This window comes from Coregonus lavaretus (assembly GCF_964263955.1).
Source record: "Coregonus lavaretus genome assembly, chromosome: 6".
NCBI lineage: Eukaryota > Metazoa > Chordata > Actinopteri > Salmoniformes > Salmonidae > Coregonus > Coregonus lavaretus.
In genome coordinates this window covers 44,031,317-44,052,951 of record NC_139993.1, presented here as the reverse complement: position 1 = coordinate 44,052,951, position 21,635 = coordinate 44,031,317, and the positions used below count along the sequence as shown (strand labels likewise).

At 42.4% G+C, this 21,635-nt stretch overlaps 1 protein-coding gene across 1 annotated transcript in view; it reads left to right on the top strand.

Annotated features, from left to right (window-relative positions):
- The first annotated feature begins 8,909 nt into the window (after positions 1 to 8,909).
- LOC311130697 (uncharacterized protein) overlaps positions 8,910 to 21,635 on the top strand; it is a 40,442-nt gene continuing 27,716 nt past the window's right edge. The window contains exons 1-6 of the mRNA XM_084163486.1: positions 8,910 to 8,967; positions 10,791 to 10,867; positions 11,001 to 11,204; positions 11,293 to 11,523; positions 11,942 to 12,062; positions 12,194 to 12,523. Of these exons, the coding sequence (XP_084019612.1) occupies positions 10,817 to 10,867; positions 11,001 to 11,204; positions 11,293 to 11,523; positions 11,942 to 12,062; positions 12,194 to 12,523 (937 nt within the window). The 5' untranslated portion in view covers positions 8,910 to 8,967; positions 10,791 to 10,816. The remainder of the gene's footprint in view (positions 8,968 to 10,790; positions 10,868 to 11,000; positions 11,205 to 11,292; positions 11,524 to 11,941; positions 12,063 to 12,193; positions 12,524 to 21,635) is intronic.

Below are 21,635 nucleotides of genomic sequence, written 5' to 3'. Positions count from 1 at the left end.
CAGTCGCAAAAACCATCAAGCACTATGATAAGACTGGCTCTCATGAGGACCGCCACAGGAATGGAAGACCCAGAGTTACCTCTGCTGCAGAGGATAAGTTAATTGGAGTTAACAGCCTCAGAAATTGCAGCCCAAATAAATGCTTAACAGAGTTCAAGTAACAGACACATCTCAACATCAACTGTTCAGAGGAGACTGTGTGAATCAGGCCTTCATGGTCGAATTGCTGCAAAGAAACCACTACTAAAGCTTGCAATGCCAGGGTTGTGGGTTCGATTCCCACGGGGGGCCAGTATGAAAGTGTATGCACTCACTAACTGTACAGTGAGGGAAAAAAGTATTTGATCCCCTGCTGATTTTGTACGTTTGCCCACTGACAAAGAAATGATCAGTCTATAATTTTAATGGTATGTTTATTTGAACAGTGAGAGACAGAATAACAACAAAAATATCCAGAAAAACGCATGTCAAAAATGTTATCAATTGATTTGCATTTTAATAAGGGAAATAAGTATTTGACCCCTCTGCAAAACATGACTTAGTACTTGGTGGAAAAACCCTTGTTGGCAATCACAGAGGTCAGACGTTTCTTGTAGTTGGCCACCAGGTTTGCACACATCTCAGGAGGGATTTTGTCCCACTCCTCTTTGCAGATCTTCTCCAAGTCATTAAGGTTTCGAGGCTGACGTTTGGCAAATCGAACCTTCAGCTCCCTCCACAGATGTTCTATGGGATTAAGGTCTGTAGACTGGCTAGGCCACTCCAGGGTGCACTGGCTGAGGGAAGGAGGTTCTCACCCAAGATTTGACGGTACATGGCCCCGTCCATCGTCCCTTTGATGCGGTGAAGTTGTCCTGTCCCCTTAGCAGAAAAACACCTCCAAAGCATAATGTTTCCACCTCCATGTTTGACGGTGGGGATGGTGTTCTTGGGGTCATAGGCAGCATTCCTCCTCCTCCAAACACGGCGAGTTGAGTTGATGCCAAAGAGCTCCATTTTGGTCTCATCTGACCACAACACTTTCACCCAGTTCTCCTCTGAATCATTCAGATGTTCATTGGCAAACTTCAGACGGCCCTGTATATGTGCTTTCTTGAGCAGGGGGACCTTGCGGGCACTGCAGGATTTCAGTCCTTCACGGCGTAGTGTGTTACCAATTGTTTTCTTGGTGACTATGGTCCCAGCTGCCTTGAGATCATTGACAAGATCCTCCCGTGTAGTTCTGGGCTGATTCCTCACCGTTCTCATGATCATTGCAACTCCACGAGGTGAGATCTTGCATGGAGCCCCAGGCCGAGGGAGATTGATAGTTATTTTGTGTTTCTTCATTTGCGAATAATCGCAACAACTGTTGTCACCTTCTCGCCAAGCTGCTTGGCGATGGTCTTGTAGCCCATTCCAGCCTTGTGTAGGTCTACAGTCTTGACCCTGACATCCTTGGAGAGCTCCTTGGTCTTGGCCATAGTGGAGAGTTTGGAATCTGATTGATTGATTGTTTCTGTGGACAGGTGTCTTTTATACAGGTAACAAGCTGAGATTAGGAGCACTCCCTTTAAGAGTGTGCTCCTAATCTCAGCTCGTTACCTGTATAAAAGACACCTGGGAGCCAGAAATCTTTCTGATTGAGAGGGGGTCAAATACTTATTTCCCTCATTAAAATGCAAATCAATTTATAACATTTTTGACATGCATTTTTCTGGATTTTGTTGTTGTTATTCTGTCTCTCACTGTTCAAATAAACCTACCATTAAAATTATAGACTGATAATTTCTTTGTCATTGGGCAAACGTACAAAATCAGCAGGGGATCAAATACCTTTTTTTTCCCTCACTGTAGATATATGTGTTTTCAGTCATAATTATTATAGAACATGAGCTTTTAAACCCACACCTCAGCTACTCTGTCTATCCCACCACCCTCTTATGATTTCCATGTGCCATATATTTTCAACTGTGCAGTGATGTTTCACATAAATTCGGAACCTGTCTAATCACATAGTATCCACAGATTGTAAGTTAAAGATAAATATTTTTACTGAAAGTATTATATTGTTGATTGACTATGGTTTTCCAAATCTCCCAACAGTGCTATTTGTTGGGTTCATTTTAGAAATGTTTTGTGATTTTTCAGCCATTCCTGAACCTGTGACCAGAAACAAGCTACATAGGGGCATTAAGAAAATAAGTGATCTAATGATTCTGTCTCTTCGTAGAAAAATCTGCAGAGCTGAGATGCTTGTATGCCCCATATAAGCATGTACATAACATTCTATTTGTGGCAAGAAGTTTGTATAATAATTTAAATTGAAAAACGTTGTTTTGCCTATCAGTTCATAAACCATGTGCCATGGAATCGGAACATCGAAAATCTCTTCACAACTATTTTGCAACCTGTATTAACCATATTATTTGTTGTAATATTTGTTCTGTCTTTTCTGTAGGTTGAAACTGTAATTGCAAACAGCTTGTATGGCTTGTTATACAATGGGCGATATTTTGCTGGATAAAGGGGAAAAGGCCATTTTTGTACAAGGGATGAGACATTCTTACTAATCTACTGGAGAATCAGTTCAGGTTTAAGTATACATTTTGTATGGCTGATGCTGAGTGGTTTAATTCTATAATATTTGATCATTTTAGCACCCCCCCCCCCCCCATTCCAAGACATTTAAATGTTTCCCCTTAAACCACTCGAGTGTTGCTTTAGCAGTATGCTTAGTGTCATTGTCCTGCTGGAAGGTGAACCTCCGTCCCAGTCTCAAATCTCTGGAAGACTGAAACAGGTTTCCCTCAAGGATTTCCCTGTATTTAGCGGCATCCATCATTCCTTCAATTCTGACCAGTTTCCCAGTCCCTGCCGATGAAAAACATCCCCACAGCATGATGCTGCCACCACCATGCTTCACTGTGGGGATGGTGTTCTCAGGGTGATGAGAGGTGTTGGGTTTGCGCCAGACATAGCGTTTTCCTTGATGGCCAAAAAGCTCAATTTTAGTCTCATCTGACCAGAGTACCTTCTTCCATATGTTTGGGGAGTCTCCCACATGGCTTTTGGCAAACACCAAACGTGTTTGCTTATTTTTTTCTTTAAGCAATGGCTTTTTTCTGGCCACTCTTCCGTAAAGCCCAGCTCTGTGTAGTGTACAGCTTAAAGTGGTCCTATGGACAGATACTCCAATCTCCGCTGTGGAGCTTTGCAGCTCCTTCAGGGTTATCTTTGGTCTCTTTGTTGCCTCTCTGAATAATGCCCTCCTTGCCTGGTCCATGAGTTTTGGTGGGCGGCCCTCTATTGGCAGGTTTGTTGTGGTGCCATATTAATAATGGATTTAATGGTGCTCCGTGGGATGTTCAAAGTTTCGGATATTTTTTAATAACCCAACCCTGATCTGTACTTCTCCACAACTTTGTCCCTGGCCTGTTTGGAGAGCTCCTTGTTCTTCATGGTGCCGCTTGCTTGGTGGTGCCCCTTGCTTAGTGGTATTGCAGACTCTGGGGGCTTTCAGAACAGGTGTATATATACTGAGATCATGTGACATGTGATAGAGAATGGCGCCGGAGAAGATGGCTGCCGTTTTACAGCCCTCTAACCAATTGTACTATTATGTGTGTTTTTCCGCGTTATTTGTAATTTATTTTGTACATAATGTTTCTGCCATCGTCTCTTATAACCAAAAAGAGCTTCTGGATATCAGGACAGCAAATACTCACCTCGTATTGGACGAATAATTTTTCTTCAACGAGGCGGCCGCGAAGGATATCCTACAGACACCCGACAAGGCCCAAATCCCCGTAATTCGCATGAGGAAGAGACGGAGATATCGTGGACGTAGGTCGGGGTGCCTTGTAAGGATCCGACGGCGAGCGAGTAAACTACCGCTCCCATCAATCCTATTAGCCAATCTTCAATCATTGGAAAATAAATTGGATGACCTAAGATTACGGTTATCCTACCAACGGGACATTAAAAACTGTAATATCTTATGTTTCACAGAGTCGTGGCTGAACGACGACATGGATAACATACATCTAGCGGGCTATACGCTACATCGGCAGGATAGAACGGCTGACTCCGGTAAGACAAGGGGTGGCGGTCTGTGTATATTTGTAAACAACAGCTGGTGCACAAAATCAAATACTAAGGAAGTCTCGAGGTTTTGCTCGCCTGAGGTAGAGTATCTTATGATAAGCTGTAGACCACACTATTTACCAAGATAGTTTTCATCTATATTTTTCATAGCTGTCTATTTACCACCACAAACCAATGCTGGCATTAAGATTTCACTGAATGAGCTGTTTAAGGCCATAAGTCAACAGGAAAACGCTCATCCAGAGGCACCGCTCCTAGTGGCCGGGGACTTTAATGCAGGGAAACTTAAATCCGTTCTACCTAATTTCTACCAGCATGTTAAATGTGCAACCAGAGGAAAAAAAACTCTAGACCACCTTTACTCCACACACAGAGACGCATACAAAGCTCTCCCTCGCCCTCCATTTGGCAAATCTGACTATAACTCTATCCTCCTGATTCCTGCTTATAAGCAAAAACTAAAGCAGGAAGCACCAGTGACTCGGTTAATAAAAAAGTGGTCAGATGACGCAGATGCTAAGCTACAGGACTGTTTTGCTAGCACAGACTGGAACATGTGCCGGGATTCTTCAGATAGCATTGAGGAGTACACCACATCAGTCCCTGGCTTCATCAATAAGTGCATTGATGATGTCATCCCCACAATGACCGTACGTACATACCCCAACCAGAAGCCAAGGATTACAGGAAACATCCGCACTGAGCTAAAGGGTAGAGCTGCCGCTTTCAAGGAGCGGGACTCTAACCCGGACGCTTATAAGAAATCCCGCTATGCCCTCCGATGAACCATCAAACAGGCAAAGAGTCAATACAGGACTAAGATTGAATCGTACTACACCGGCTCTGACGCTCGTCGTATGTGGCAGGGCTTGAAAACTATTACAGACTACAAAGGGAAGCACAGCCGCGAGCTGCCCAGTGACACAAGACTTCCAGACGAGCTAAACCACTTCTATGCTCGCTTCGAGGCAAGCAACACTGAAGCATGCATGAGAGCACCAGCTGTTCCGGATGACTATGTGATCACGCTCTCCGTAGCCGATGTGAGTAAGACTTTTAAGCAGGTCAACATTCACAAGGCCGCAGGGCCAGACGGATTACCAGGACGTGTACTCCGAGCATGTGCTGACCAACTGGCAAGTGTCTTCACTGACATTTTCAACATGTCCCTGACTGAGTCTGTAATACCAACATGTTTCAAGCAGACCACCATAGTCCCCGTGCCCAAGGACACTAAGATAACCTGCCTAAACGACTACCGACCCGTAGCACTGACTTCTGTAGCCATGAAGTGCTTTGAAAGGCTGGTCATAGCTCACATCAACACCATTATCCCAGAAACCCTAGACCCACTCCAATTTGCATACCGCCCCAACAGATCCACAGATGATGCAATCTCTATTGCACTCCACACTGCCCTTTCTCACCTGGACAAGAGGAACACCTACGTGAGAATGCTATTCATTGACTACAGCTCAGCATTCAACACCTTAGTGCCCTCAAAGCTCATCACTAAGCTAAGGATCCTGGGACTAAACACCTCCCTCTGCAACTGGATCCTGGACTTCCTGACGGGCCGCCCCCAGGTGGTAAGGGTAGGTGACAACACATCTGCCACACTGATCCTCAATACAGGGGCCCCTCAGGGGTGCGTGCTCAGTCCCCTCCTGTACTCCCTGTTCATCCATGACTGCATGGCCAGGCACGACTCCAACACCATCATTAAGTTTGCCGACGACACAACAGTGGTAGGCCTGATCACCGACAACGATGAGACAGCCTATAGGGAGGAGATCAGAGACCTGGCCGTGTGGTGCCAGGATAACAACCTCTCCCTCAACGTGACCAAGACAAAGGAGATGATTGTGGACTACAGGGGGAAAAAAAGAGGACTGAGCACGCCCCCATTTTCATCAACGGGGCTGTAGTGGAACAGGTTGAGAGCTTCAAGTTCCTTGGTGTCCACATCACCAAGGAACTATCATGGTCCAAACACACCAAGACAGTCGTGAAGAGGGCACGACAAAGCCTATTCTCCCTCAGGAGACTGAAAAGATTTGGCATGGGTCCTCAGATCCTCAAAAAATTATACAGCTGCACCATCGAGAGCATCCTGACTGGTTGCATCACCGCCTGGTATGGCAACTGCTTGACCTCCGACCGCAAGGCACTACAGAGGGTAGTGCGTACGGCCCAGTACATCACTGGGGCCAAGCTTCCTGCCATCAAGGACCTCTATACCAGTCAAAGACTCCAGCCACCCTAGTCATAGACTGTTCTCTCTGCTACCGCACGGCAAGCGGTACCGGAGTGCCAAGTCTAGGTCCAAAAGACTTCTCAACAGCTTCTACCCCCAAGCCATAAGACTCCTGAACAGCTAATCATGGCTACCCAGACTATTTGCACTGCCCCCCACCCCATCTTTTTACGCTGCTGCTACTCTGTTAATTATTTATGACTGTAAGTCGCTTTGGATAAAAGCGTCTGGTAAATGGCATATTATTATTATTATTATTATTATTATTATTATTATTATTATTATTATTATGCATAGTCACTTTAACTCTACCCACATGTAAATATTACTTCAACTACCTCAACTAGCCGGTGCCCCCGCACATTGACTCTGCACCGGTACCCCCCTGTATATATAGCCTCCCTACTGTTATTTTATTTTACTTCTGCTCTTTTTTTCTCAACACTTTTTTGTTGTTGTTTTACTTTACTTTTTTTATTAAAAAGAAATGCACTGTTGGTTAAGGGCTGTAAGTAAGCATTTCACTTTAATGTCTGCACCTGTTGTATTCGGCGCATGTGGCCAATAAAATTAGATTTGATTTTAGATTTGATATAGATTAATTAGCCAAATATTTGCATCGTCCAATAGCCTATTTAAAATTACCCACCTTACATTCGGATCAGTTTGGACAGTTTGCACATTCGGATCGAAATTGTTATTAATTAATATCGTCATCCCTTTTTAGTTTCTTTGCCCATGACAGAACTATATTTCTCCCTCCCAGTCCTTTTTCCATACAACCTCATCTGTAATTGTAAAGTGAGTTTCCTATAAACAATAGATACAGTATTATATTCCTTCCCTTTAGCCAGGTAAAGACTGATTGTCTTTTTTTATAATCTGCTAAACCATTACAATTGTAACTAGCTATACTTATTTCACCACTTGCCATAATGAGATACAAGTTTCAATTATACTTACCATAATGTATGGCTGTAAACTTACTACCAAAAAGTACCATGATGATCAAGCTGCTAGACACCCTGAATTAATCCATACTTACCAATACTACCAGAATCAATGTGTGACATCTATCCATGTAGCTCTACCATAATATATGCACTGCTAAACATACTGCAGCTGATACTAACTCTAAGTAAACCTCCAATTGTCTAATTACAAGGACTTTTCTTCTTGAATTTCTGAGCCTCAAGTTCAATTGGCTACTTCAATATCCTTGTATTGTTTAAATTGCAGGTGTAACATGGAAAACAAACTATATTTTTCATGTTATTTCATTACCAGATCATATTGTGAATAAGCCCACTAGGCTATGTAAATTTTTGTCATTATATCCAGAATAATTAATAGGAATAGCGTTGCGTGTCTTTGCGTTTTGGTACACCAGAAGTACATTAATTTCCAATGGAACGCTGCGTTTGCCTTGCAGCATTGCGTTGCAGAGGCAGTTGCAGTACGTTCTATGTGGTGCATACGTTCGATTTATGGAACGAATGTGTCAAACTGTATGCATAAACGGGTTGACAGAAATGGTAGCAGAAGGTGAATGTTGAACTTTTGTTGCACACATATCTAGATGATGCTGCATACTATTTCGCGCAATTTCAAAGCATAAAAGTCTATCCTACACAATTCCGCTCAGGAGACTCCGTGTCCAATCTGAGTTTAAAGAAAACATGAACACATTACCTTGATGCTTTCTCTGTTAAATCTAAGGAGACCCTGCTGTAATTAAATCAAGCAGACAACAACAGATTATCAACCTCAATTTGCTAGGGATATTAGATCCAAGGTGGATCCAGGCACAACTGTCTTCAACAGCATAACGACACCCAAATATTCCTGGACATTCCTCGTGAACAGATTTTTTCCAGCACTTGGGCTGTTGTTGCATAGCATGTGCTATCACACCAGCTGTTCATCACTTGACTTTCATTTGGAAAATTCCTTCCTGGATCAGATGATATCATGGTGACTCTTTCTGTTAGAAGCATTCGATTTTGCAATTGCATTTATTATTTTGGATTTGTGTGCCCATGAAAACTGTTTTCACCCCATAAAATAAGGAGACATCAAATGTTATGTACTTACACTGCACTTCTGATATCTCTATAGCCTACAAAAAAACTGTCCAACAGCTAGATCCAGGATTCTTACAGGGTTAATGTTCAATGTTTAATTGAACAGATTAATGCTTAATATATGAAATAATTACAATTTACACTGCCATAAATGCAAGGACAGAAAAGTAATGTTTTATGTCACACGATTTTGGACAAATCCTTAAAGATAACGAGTTACATAGGTTTTAAATCAACTCGTGAATTTTACTGAATACAGCTATTAACCCCCTTATATCTTAATACAATGGCATGAAACATTTTTGCAGATTATTCAATGATTTATCAACAGCTGTAACAAGTTGTCCAGTGTAGGAAATCCTAGTTTATAGAAAGACCCAATTTAAGGGTAGTAGGATTCACTTTCATGTATGCCCAGTAGGGAGCAGTAATAGTAAAGTATTTTCATACTCCGTGGTGTTTTGGTCTTTTCGAGTTTCCGTATGTGCAACCGCAATATTATTTCATAGTCATGAAAAGCATTCATTTAACTACAGACAGGTAAATATATTTTCTTTCTCTCTCTCTCTCTATATATATATATATATATATATATATATGTATATTTATCTATCTATCTAAGCATGTATGAGCTTTATAATATTTGATGACAAGTTGGGTGTGTAGCTAACTATACAAGCCATCTGTTTGCCGGCTAGAACTATTTTAGCCAAATTTAATCTTAGCGACTGTCTTAAACAACATGTAGCTAACGTTAGGCCTGTTAGAACACAACATTTGTTATGAAATTTACATTCAAATCACTACGGAATCCTAGCCTCATGATTGAAGCCTGTGTCTTTGGTGCTAACATTAGCAATACTAGCTAGCTAAGTAGCTAACCCTGCTTCATCTGAAAGTGTTTTCAACAATAACAGACAATACAGACTAAGCGACTGTAAGCAACCATCTGTCAACACTGTAGTCCTATTGCAACTAATAACAAGTATGACGTTAACGACAATATAGGCAACTTCGTCGGTGATGGTGGGAGTGGTTTTGCAGTATGGAATCATGTGAGTTTGAGCCTTGAACAACAGAAAAATATTGGTATAAAATGACTAAATATCATTCTATAGGCTTTTGAGCGTCTTTAAAATATTTCCCAGATGTTATTAGACGAAGATAACCAGAGCAACATATAGGGAGTTCCAATATGATCAGAAAACTACAGATGGGTTATATAGATACACTACATGACCAAAAGCATTGTCATGCTGAAACATGAAAGGGCCTTTCCCAAACTGTTGCCACAAAGTTGGAAGCACAGAATCGTCTAGAATGTCATTGTATGCTGTAGCGTTAAGATTTCCCTTCACTGGAACTAAGGGGCCTAGCCCGAACCATGAAAAACAGCCCCAGACCATTATTCCTCTTCCATCAAACATTACAGTTCGCACTATGCAATGGGGCAGGTAGCGTTCTCCTGGCATCCGCCAAACCCAGATTTGTCCATTGGACTGCCAGATGGTGAAGCGTGATTCATCACTCCAGAAAACGTGTTTCCTCTGCTCCAGAGTCCAATGGTGGCGAGTTTACACCTCTCCAGCCGATGCTTGGCATTGCGCATGGTGTTCTTAGGCTTGTGTGCAGATGCTCGGCCATGAAAACCCATTCATGAAGCTCCCGATGAACAGTTCTTGTGTTGACGTTGCTTCCAGAGGCAGTTTGGAACTCTGTAGGGAATGTTGCAAACGAGGACAGGTGATTTTTACACGCTCTTCAGCATGTACAGTTGAACGGGGCAGCTCTAGCAGGGCAGAAATTTGACGAACTGACTTGTTGGAAAGGGGGCATCCTATGACGTTGCCACATTGAAAGTCACTGAGCTCTTCAGTAAGGCCATTCTACTGCCAATGTTTGTTTATGGAGATTGCATGGCTGTGTGCTCGATTTTATACACTTGTCAGCAACGGGTGTGGCTGAAATAGCCAAATCCACTAATTTGAAGGGGTGTCCACATACTTTTGCATATATAGTGTAGCTGAAAATGACTAGCCTTAATTTTATTAGTCATCTTAGGGATCCTACTTGAAAACGTCACAGAAGCTATTTCTGGTTTTGCTCATCACTAAACAGTCAATAGATATGAAATCATGTCTACGTATTTTTCACTTTCGACTACAAATTGAGATTTGTAAAAAAGTTTTTGGAAACGGATATTCATACCGTCATTTTGTTACCAAACTTTGCATAATGTCTACTGAAAAAAACACATTTACTTAAACTTAGAAATTAATTGATTTTGTTTGATATACAGTACATTTCAAAGTGAAAAATCAGAGTATTTTGATCTTTTGGGTGGTATGTTTTGTTATTGACAGGTCACGAGTCTGTTCATCTGCTGAAGATGGATCAATATGGGAGATATGAAAGCAGTGGTCAGCCAGAAGAGCTTTTTGTAGGTTAACCCATATTTTATGCATTCTTCAAAATAAGAACATTTAATTTTACAATATCTAAAACAATCGGCTATCAATTAACAAGTGTTATTGGTCCAATTAAGTTTATTCACCAACCATGGTCTGTTCTAGGATCACTCATTGCATTGGAGCGAGGTTAAAGAGGAGGTTGAAGAATGTCCGATATCAGCTGTGTCATTAGGAGTTGAAACGTCCCAGGTTTGTCCAAAGGAGGACTCCGATGAACAAGATCCTTCCTTTGACACAGTTTCAGACATCCATGGAGTCACAGAGCAAGAGTGTGGACATAAAGGCATAACATATCTCAAAGTAAAGGTAAGTATCTCCTCAACACTGTTCAAGCCCAGTTACAAGGCCCAGAGTTGTTAGAATGATACTGAATGAACTTTGTTTTCTGTGTCAGGTGCTGCCTTCTCCAGTCCCAGTCAAAGAGGAGTCTGAAGAATTCTCCCTTCTGCCAGTAGATGAAGAGGAAATTGCTTTAATTACAGTGAAGAAGGAAGAGCATGAAGACTGGTTGAAATCAGAAGATGAGGATGTTGTGAAAGTGTCAGTGCCTTGGGAGCCGTTGAAAACACCATCATCATCATGCTCAGATACAGAGGACAGTAAGATGGAAAGTGATAATGTGGGGGTGAGTTCAAGCATTTAATAACAGACTGAGTGGAATAGATATGTTTTGAGATGTTTGTAGGGTCAAACTAAAAGTTTCTTCATTCCACTAATTGTTTTGACCGTTCTGCACTATACCTATTATTAGCTGTGTACGACAAATCTAGCTTTCAGTCTTCATTCTTTCTGCCACTATGTGACTGTATTTGGAGTGGGCTACTGACATAAACAAGAAATAGGCCAGGTATAGGTGTGGCGACAATATCTAAATTTAAGCCTATAGCTTCATAATAAAGTTAAGATTTCACAAACACAAAGCATAGCTTTCTTGAGCAGCTACAGTACTAGCTTGAGTGCTGGGCCTAGTTAGTATTTAGCCCCTTCTTAAAGGTAACTGACTTTCTGACTGAACTGAATCCCCCCTCATCTCTGCTTCAAAGGACTGTGAAAACCATGAGCGTGGTGTTTCAATAGGAGTGAAAATTGAAGATTGCAGAAGGACATCATTGGATCCAGGGACGGCACCAGATACAGATGAGAAAGCTAATGCTGTTGATTTCAGTGAGTACCGTTGGTGGGGTGGGGTTGCAGTTATGGTGTAGAGATATAATAGTGTTACATTTCTCATTAACTATGGGTCTATAATGAAGTAGAACTGCAATTCATTTGATAATGTTCTCTCTTTCCTTAAGGTGACTTTGAAGAGGTGTCCTCCTTCTACTCCTGCCCCCATTGTGCAATCGGCTTCACCATAGAACGCTTTTTCCTTGGGCACCTCAAGAGGGACCACCCTAAAGATTACATCGCAATGCTGAAGTCTGGGAAAATCAAAGCCTATAAAAGAGGGAGTTTACGGGTGACCCCAGCCACATGCCCGCAATGTGGCAAGAGCTTCACCAATAAATATGTTATGCAAACGCATCAGAGGACTCATGCAGGGAAGAAATCCCATCACTGTGCAGACTGTGGGAAGAGCTTTGTCTACGCTGATGGACTTAAAAGACACAGATGGACTCACACTGGTGAGAGACCATATAAATGCTCTTGAGTGTGGGAAAGGATTCAATCAGGACGGAACTTAAAACGTCACCAACTATTCTGTAGAGGTACAAATATGATCTTTAGTGTGTATGTGTCAGAGGATGGCAATAAATAACATTATGAATATATAACTAGATCGTAATTGTACATGAAGTACAATTGATGGGACTTGCTTTCACTCTTTAAAAGTATTTTGGTGGTAGATAATTAAAAAGTTTTACTTTAGTATTTAAAGCAAATAAGTTTTAAAGTATGTATGGTATAGAAAAACGTTATAGTAGTGATAGTGTCTGCAATAGTAATGGTGGTGACACGTTATAGTTGAAAAAGTAAGTAAATTAAAAGTTAGAATAGCCTGAACATATTAAAGTCAGTTTGTTGTATATAGCTTGAACGGTTTAAGAGTTACTATTGGTGGGTTATATAATGCTAATTTATATAGTGACAGACGATACAAATGTTTAAGAATTGAAAGTTAGGATAGCGTGGACATGTGAAAGTTGGTTTGGTGGCTTTAGCTTGAGTGGTTCAAGATGTAATGTTGCTGAGTTATTTTACGCAAATGTAGTTATAGTTGATAAAAGTTTTAAATAATTTGTCGTTAGGATAGCCTGAATATGTGAAAGTTGGTTTGGTGTATCTAGCTTGAACAGTTCAAGAGTTATAATTATTGTTGGTAGTAATTATATGGAAATGTAAGTAGTTATCATTTATAGTGCAGACCAGAGCTAGACCAGAGCTAGTGCGAGGCAGAGCTAGCTACGCCCAGGACCAGAGCTCGACCAGAGCTAGTGCAGACCAGAGCAGTTGTTGTGGTCACAGTAGTGATCAGTAGTTTTGTGGTCAGTAGTTGTGGTTCAATAGTTGTGTGGTCAGTAGTTGTGTGGTTGTGGTCAGTAATCCTGGTGGTCAGTAGTTATGGTGATTAGTTGTGTGGTTGTGGTCAGAAGTTGTGTGGTTGTGGTCAGAAGTTGTGTGGTTGTGGTCAGTAGTTAAGTGGGTCAGAAGTTGTGTGGTTGTGGTCACAAGTTGTGTGGTTGTGGTAAGACATTGTGTGGTTGTGGTCGGTAGTTGTGTGACTGTGGTCACTAGATTTGGTCAGAAGTTGTATGGTTGTGGTCAGTTGTTGTGTGGTTGTGGTCAGTTGTTGTGTGGTTGTGGTCAGTAGTTGTGTGGTCACAATTTGTTTGGTTGTGGTCAGACGTTGTGTGGTTGTGGTCAGTAGTTGTGTGGTTGTGGTCAGAAGTTGTGTGGTTGTGGTCAGTAGTTGTGTGGTTACTCGATGTGGTCAGTAGTTGAGTGGTCAGTAGTTGTGTGGTTGTAGTCAGTAGTTGTGTGGTTGTGGTCAGTAGTTGTGTGGTTGTGGTCAGTAGTTGTGTGGTTGTGGTCAGTAGTTGAGTGGGTCAGAAGTTGTGTGGTTGTGGTCAGTAGTTGTGTGATTGTGGTCAGACATTGTGTGGTTGTGGTCGGTAGTTGTGTGACTGTGGTCACTAGATTTGGTCAGTAGTTGTGTGGTTGTGGTCAGTAGTTGTGTGGTCAGTAGTTGTGTGGTCACAATTTGTGTGGTTGTTGTCAGTAGTTGTGTGGTTGTGGTCAGAAGTTGTGTGGTTGTGGTCAGTAGTTGTGTGGTCACTAGATTTGGTCAGTAGTTGTGTGGTTGTGGTCAGTAGTTGTGTGGTTGTGGTCAGTAGTTGTGTGGTTGTGGTCAGTAGTTGTGTGGTTGTGGTCAGTAGTTGTGTGGTTACTCGATGTGGTCAGTAGTTGAGTGGTCAGTAGTTGTGTTGTCAGTAGTTGTGTGGTTGTGGTTAGTAGTTGTGTGACTGTGGTCACTAGATTTGGTCAGCAGTTGTGTGGTAGTGGTCAGAAGTTGTGTGATAGTGGTCAGAAGTTGTGTGGTTGTGGTCAGTTGTTGTGTGGTTGTGTGGTCAGTAGTTGTGTGGTCACAATTTGTGTGGTTGTGGTCAGAAGTTGTGTGGTTGAGGTCAGTAGTTGTGTGGTTACTCGATGTGGTCAGAAGTTGTGTGGTCACAAGTTGTTTAAATAATTTGTCATTAGGATAGCCTGAACATGTGAAAGTTGGTTTGGTGTATCTAGCTTGAACAGTTCAAGAGTTATAATTATTGTTGGTAATAATTATATGCAAATTTATAGAAATGTAAGTAGTTATAATTTATAGCGCAGACCAGAGCTAGACCAGTAGTTGTGTAGTCAGTAGTTTTGTGGTTGTGGTCAGTAGTTGTGTGGTTGTGGTCAGTAGGTGAGTGGGTCAGAAGTTGTGTGGTTGTGGTCAGTAGTTGTGTGATTGTGGTCAGACATTGTGTGGTTGTGGTCGGTAGTTGTGTGACTGTGGTCTCTAGATTTGGTCAGTGGTTGTGGTCAGTTGTTGTGTGGTTGTGGTCAGTAGTTGTGTGGTCAGTAGTTGTGTGGTCACAATTTGTGTGGTTGTTGTCAGTAGTTGTGTGGTTGTGGTCAGACGTTGTGTGGTTGTGGTCAGAAGTTGTGTGGTTGTGGTCAGTAGTTGTGTGGTTGTGGTCAGAAGTTGTGTGGTTGTGGTCAATAGTTGTGTGGTTACTCGATGTGGTCAGTAGTTGAGTGGTCAGTAGTTGTGTCGTCAGTAGTTGTGTGGTTGTGGTTAGTAGTTGTGTGACTGTGGTCACTAGATTTGGTCAGCAGTTGTGTGGTAGTGGTCAGAAGTTGTGTGATAGTGGTCAGAAGTTGTGTGGTTGTGGGCAGTTGTTGTGTGGTTGTGTGGTCAGTAGTTGTGTGGTCACAATTTGTGTGGTTGTGGTCAGAAGTTGTGTGGTTGAGGTCAGTAGTTGTGTGGTTACTCGATGTGGTCAGAAGTTGTGTGGTCACAAGTTGTTTAAATAATTTGTCATTAGGATAGCCTGAACATGTGAAAGTTGGTTTGGTGTATCTAGCTTGAACAGTTCAAGAGTTATAATTATTGTTGGTAATAATTATATGCAAATTTATAGAAATGTAAGTAGTTATAATTTATAGCGCAGACCAGAGCTAGACCAGTAGTTGTGTAGTCAGTAGTTTTGTGGTTGTGGTCAGTAGTTGTGTGGTTGTGGTCAGTAGTTGAGTGGGTCAGAAGTTGTGTGGTTGTGGTCAGTTGTTGTGTGATTGTGGTCAGACATTGTGTGGTTGTGGTCGGTAGTTGTGTGACTGTGGTCACTAGATTTGGTCAGTAGTTGTGTGGTTGTGGTCAGTTGTTGTGTGGTTGTGGTCAGTAGTTGTGTGGTCACAATTTGTGTGGTTGTTGTCAGTAGTTGTGTGGTTGTGGTCAGACGTTGTGTGGTTGTGGTCAGAAGTTGTGTGGTTGTGGTCAGTAGTTGTGTGGTTGTGGTCAGAAGTTGTGTGGTTGTGGTCAATAGTTGTGTGGTTACTCGATGTGGTCAGTAGTTGAGTGGTCAGTAGTTGTGTGGTTGTAGTCAGTGGTTGTGTGGTTGTGGTCAGAAGTTGTGTGGTTGTGGTCAGTAGTTGTGTGGTTGTGGTCAGTAGTTGAGTGGGTCAGAAGTTGTGGTTGTGGTCAGTAGTTGTGTGATTGTGGTCAGACATTGTGTGGTTGTGGTCGGTAGTTGTTTGACTGGTCACTAGATTTGGTCAGTAGTTGTGTGGTTGTGGTCAGAAGTTGTGTGGTTGTGGTCAGTAGTTGTGTGGTTACTCGATGTGGTCAGTAGTTGTGGTCAGTAGTTGTGTCGTCAGTAGTTGTGTGGTTGTAGTCAGAAGTTGTGTGGTTGTGGTTAGTAGTTGTGTGGTTGTGGTTAGTAGTTGTGTGACTGTGGTCACTAGATTTGGTCAGCAGTTGTGTGGTAGTGGTCAGAAGTTGTGTGGTAGTGGTCAGAAGTTTTGTGGTTGTGGTCAGTTGTTGTGTGGTTGTGTGGTCACAATTTGTGTGGTTGTGGTCAGAAGTTGTGTGGTTGAGGTCAGTAGTTATGTGGTTACTCAATGTGGTCAGTAGTTGTGTGGTCACAAGTTGTGTGGTGGTGGTCAGTAGTTGTGTGATTGTGGTCAGACATTGTGTGGTTGTGGTCGGTAGTTGTGTGACTGGTCACTAGATTTGGTCAGTAGTTGTGTGGTTGTGGTCAGAAGTTGTGTGGTTGAGTTCAGTAGTTGTGTGGTTACTCAATGTGGTCAGTAGTTGTGTGGTCACAAGTTGTGTGGTGGTGGTCAGTAGTTGTGTGATTGTGGTCAGACATTGTGTGGTTGTGGTCGGTAGTTGTGTGACTGGTCACTAGATTTGGTCAGTAGTTGTGTGGTTGTGGTCAGAAGTTGTGTGGTTGAGTTCAGTAGTTGTGTGGTTACTCAATGTGGTCAGTAGTTGTGTGGTCACAAGTTGTGTGGTGGTGGTCAGTGGTTGTGGTCAGAAGTTGTGTGGTTGTGGTAAGACATTGTGTGGTTGTGGTCGGTAGTTGTGTGACTGTGGTCACTAGATTTGGTCAGAAGTTGTATGGTTGTGGTCAGTTGTTGTGTGGTTGTGGTCAGTTGTTGTGTGGTTGTGGTCAGTAGTTGTGTGGTCACAATTTGTTTGGTTGTGGTCAGACGTTGTGTGGTTGTGGTCAGTAGTTGTGTGGTTGTGGTCAGAAGTTGTGTGGTTGTGGTCAGTAGTTGTGTGGTTACTCGATGTGGTCAGTAGTTGAGTGGTCAGTAGTTGTGTGGTTGTAGTCAGTAGTTGTGTGGTTGTGGTCAGTAGTTGTGTGGTTGTGGTCAGTAGTTGTGTGGTTGTGGTCAGTAGTTGAGTGGGTCAGAAGTTGTGTGGTTGTGGTCAGTAGTTGTGTGATTGTGGTCAGACATTGTGTGGTTGTGGTCGGTAGTTGTGTGACTGTGGTCACTAGATTTGGTCAGTAGTTGTGTGGTTGTGGTCAGTAGTTGTGTGGTCAGTAGTTGTGTGGTCACAATTTGTGTGGTTGTTGTCAGTAGTTGTGTGGTTGTGGTCAGAAGTTGTGTGGTTGTGGTCAGTAGTTGTGTGGTCACTAGATTTGGTCAGTAGTTGTGTGGTTGTGGTCAGTAGTTGTGTGGTTGTGGTCAGTAGTTGTGTGGTTGTGGTCAGAAGTTGTGTGGTTGTGGTCAGTAGTTGTGTGGTTACTCGATGTGGTCAGTAGTTGAGTGGTCAGTAGTTGTGTTGTCAGTAGTTGTGTGGTTGTGGTTAGTAGTTGTGTGACTGTGGTCACTAGATTTGGTCAGTAGTTGTGTGGTTGTGGTCAGAAGTTGTGTGGTTGTGGTCAGTAGTTGTGTGGTTGTGGTCAGTTGTTGTGTGGTTGTGTGGTCAGTAGTTGTGTGGTCACAATTTGTGTGGTTGTGGTCAGAAGTTGTGTGGTTGAGGTCAGTAGTTGTGTGGTTACTCGATGTGGTCAGAAGTTGTGTGGTCAGAAGTTGTTTAAATAATTTGTCATTAGGATAGCCTGAACATGTGAAAGTTGGTTTGGTGTATCTAGCTTGAACAGTTCAAGAGTTATAATTATTGTTGGTAATAATTATATGCAAATTTATAGAAATGTAAGTAGTTATAATTTATAGCGCAGACCAGAGCTAGACCAGTAGTTGTGTAGTCAGTAGTTTTGTGGTTGTGGTCAGTAGTTGTGTGGTTGTGGTCAGTAGTTGAGTGGGTCAGAAGTTGTGTGGTTGTGGTCAGTAGTTGTGTGATTGTGGTCAGACATTGTGTGGTTGTGGTCGGTAGTTGTGTGACTGTGGTCACTAGATTTGGTCAGTAGTTGTGTGGTTGTGGTCAGTTGTTGTGTGGTTGTGGTCAGTAGTTGTGTGGTCAGTAGTTGTGTGGTCACAATTTGTGTGGTTGTTGTCAGTAGTTGTGTGGTTGTGGTCAGACGTTGTGTGGTTGTGGTCAGAAGTTGTGTGGTTGTGGTCAGTAGTTGTGTGGTTGTGGTCAGAAGTTGTGTGGTTGTGGTCAATAGTTGTGTGGTTACTCGATGTGGTCAGTAGTTGAGTGGTCAGTAGTTGTGTCGTCAGTAGTTGTGTGGTTGTGGTTAGTAGTTGTGTGACTGTGGTCACTAGATTTGGTCAGCAGTTGTGTGGTAGTGGTCAGAAGTTGTGTGATAGTGGTCAGAAGTTGTGTGGTTGTGGGCAGTTGTTGTGTGGTTGTGTGGTCAGTAGTTGTGTGGTCACAATTTGTGTGGTTGTGGTCAGAAGTTGTGTGGTTGAGGTCAGTAGTTGTGTGGTTACTCGATGTGGTCAGAAGTTGTGTGGTCACAAGTTGTTTAAATAATTTGTCATTAGGATAGCCTGAACATGTGAAAGTTGGTTTGATGTATCTAGCTTGAACAGTTCAAGAGTTATAATTATTGTTGGTAATAATTATATGCACATTTATAGAAATGTAAGTAGTTATAATTTATAGCGCAGACCAGAGCTAGACCAGTAGTTGTGTAGTCAGTAGTTTTGTGGTTGTGGTCAGTAGTTGTGTGGTTGTGGTCAGTAGTTGAGTGGGTCAGAAGTTGTGTGGTTGTGGTCAGTTGTTGTGTGATTGTGGTCAGACATTGTGTGGTTGTGGTCGGTAGTTGTGTGACTGTGGTCACTAGATTTGGTCAGTAGTTGTGTGGTTGTGGTCAGTTGTTGTGTGGTTGTGGTCAGTAGTTGTGTGGTCACAATTTGTGTGGTTGTTGTCAGTAGTTGTGTGGTTGTGGTCAGACGTTGTGTGGTTGTGGTCAGAAGTTGTGTGGTTGTGGTCAGTAGTTGTGTGGTTGTGGTCAGAAGTTGTGTGGTTGTGGTCAATAGTTGTGTGGTTACTCGATGTGGTCAGTAGTTGAGTGGTCAGTAGTTGTGTGGTTGTAGTCAGTGGTTGTGTGGTTGTGGTCAGTAGTTGTGTGGTTGTGGTCAGTAGTTGAGTGGGTCAGAAGTTGTGGTTGTGGTCAGTAGTTGTGTGATTGTGGTCAGACATTGTGTGGTTGTGGTCGGTAGTTGTTTGACTGGTCACTAGATTTGGTCAGTAGTTGTGTGGTTGTGGTCAGAAGTTGTGTGGTTGTGGTCAGTAGTTGTGTGGTTACTCGATTTGGTCAGTAGTTGTGGTCAGTAGTTGTGTCGTCAGTAGTTGTGTGGTTGTAGTCAGAAGTTGTGTGGTTGTGGTTAGTAGTTGTGTGGTTGTGGTTAGTAGTTGTGTGACTGTGGTCACTAGATTTGGTCAGCAGTTGTGTGGTAGTGGTCAGAAGTTGTGTGGTAGTGATCAGAAGTTTTGTGGTTGTGGTCAGTTGTTGTGTGGTTGTGTGGTCACAATTTGTGTGGTTGTGGTCAGAAGTTGTGTGGTTGAGGTCAGTAGTTGTGTGGTTACTCGATGTGGTCAGAAGTTGTGTGGTCACAAGTTGTTTAAATAATTTGTCATTAGGATAGCCTGAACATGTGAAAGTTGGTTTGGTGTATCTAGCTTGAACAGTTGAAGAGTTATAATTATTGTTGGTAATAATTATATGCAAATTTATAGAAATGTAAGTAGTTATAATTTATAGCGCAGACCAGAGCTAGACCAGTAGTTGTGTAGTCAGTAGTTTTGTGGTTGTGGTCAGTGGTTGTGGTCAGTAGTTGAGTGGGTCAGAAGTTGTGTGGTTGTGGTCAGTAGTTGTGTGATTGTGGTCAGACATTGTGTGGTTGTGGTCGGTAGTTATGTGACTGTGGTCAGAAGTTGTGTGGTTGTGGTCAGAAGTTGTGTGGTTACTCGATGTGGTCAGTAGTTGAGTGGTCAGTAGTTGTGTGGTTGTAGTCAATAGTTGTGTGGTTGTGGTCAGAAGTTGTGTGGTTGTCGTCAGTAGTTGTGTGGTTGTGGTCAGTAGTTGAGTTGGTCAGAAGTTGTGTGGTTGTGGTCAGTAGTTGTGTGATTGTGGTCAGACATTGTGTGGTTGTGGTCGGTAGTTGTGTGACTGGTCACTAGATTTGGTCAGTAGTTGTGTGGTTGTGGTCAGAAGTTGTGTGGTTGTGGTCAGAAGTTGTGTGGTTGAGTTCAGTAGTTGTGTGGTTACTCGATGTGGTCAGTAGTTGTGTGGTCACAAGTTGTGTGGTGGTGGTCAGTGGTTGTGGTCAGAAGTTGTGTGGTTGTGGTCAGTAGTTGTGTGGTTACTCGATGTGGTCATTAGTTGTGTGGTTGTGGTCATTAGTTGTGTGGTTGTGGTCAGAAGTTGTGTGGTTGTGGTCAGTAATTGAGTGGGCAGTAGTTGTGTGGTCAGAAGTTGTGGGTGTGGTCAGTAGTTGTGTGGGTGTGGTCACTAGATGTGGTAAGCAAATGTGTGGTTGTGGTCAGAAGTTGTGTGGGTGTTGTCAGAAGTTGTGTGGTTGTGGTATGTGGTTCAGTTATGTGGTCAATATTTGGGTTGTTTTGGCCAGTAATTGTGGTCACTCTTCACCATCATCATAATTTTTGCCTTCTGTGTCTGTGAGTAACTAAATGCGGTAACTAAAACAGCTATATTGTTAGATCCGTACCGGATATTTATGTTATTATTTCAGATTTGAATATCAGAGAAGTAGACCAAGATATCATATAACTTTTTGTCTAAGTTGTTAGAAAAGTGATCAAAGTAGATTATATTTGTCCAAAGTTGTATTTTTGCATTACAGTGAATGGCAGTTGGAAGTGATGTCACAATAGGGAGCTTTAGAATGTTGAGAAAATACCATGAAAGTGAATGAAGATTGTCAAAAATAAAGACTAAAAAATTTATAACATTAAAAGTATAAAAGATATCAAAAAGTTGTAAACAAGCAACTTGAGTGAGACCATTCTGCAAGTTTTAAAGTTTGAATGGCGTTTCTAGCTTAAACGGTGTAGGAGGAGTAGCGTGCCGAAGAAGTATAACGAAGATTAAAGCTGGGGCTTTGTGGTCAGCAGTTATGTGGTTGTGATCAGAAGTTGTGTGGATGTGGTCAGTAGTTGTGTGGTTGTGGTCAGCAGTTGTGTGGTTGTGGTCAGAAGTTGTATGGTTGTTGTCAGTAGTTGTGTGGTTGTGGTCACTAGATGTGGTCAGAAGTGTGGTTGTGGTCAGTAGTTGTGTGGTTGTGGTCAATAGATGTGGTAAGCAGTTGTGTGGTTGTGGTCAGAAGTTGTGTGGGTGTCAGTAGTTGTGTGGTTGTGGTCAGTAGTTGTGTGGT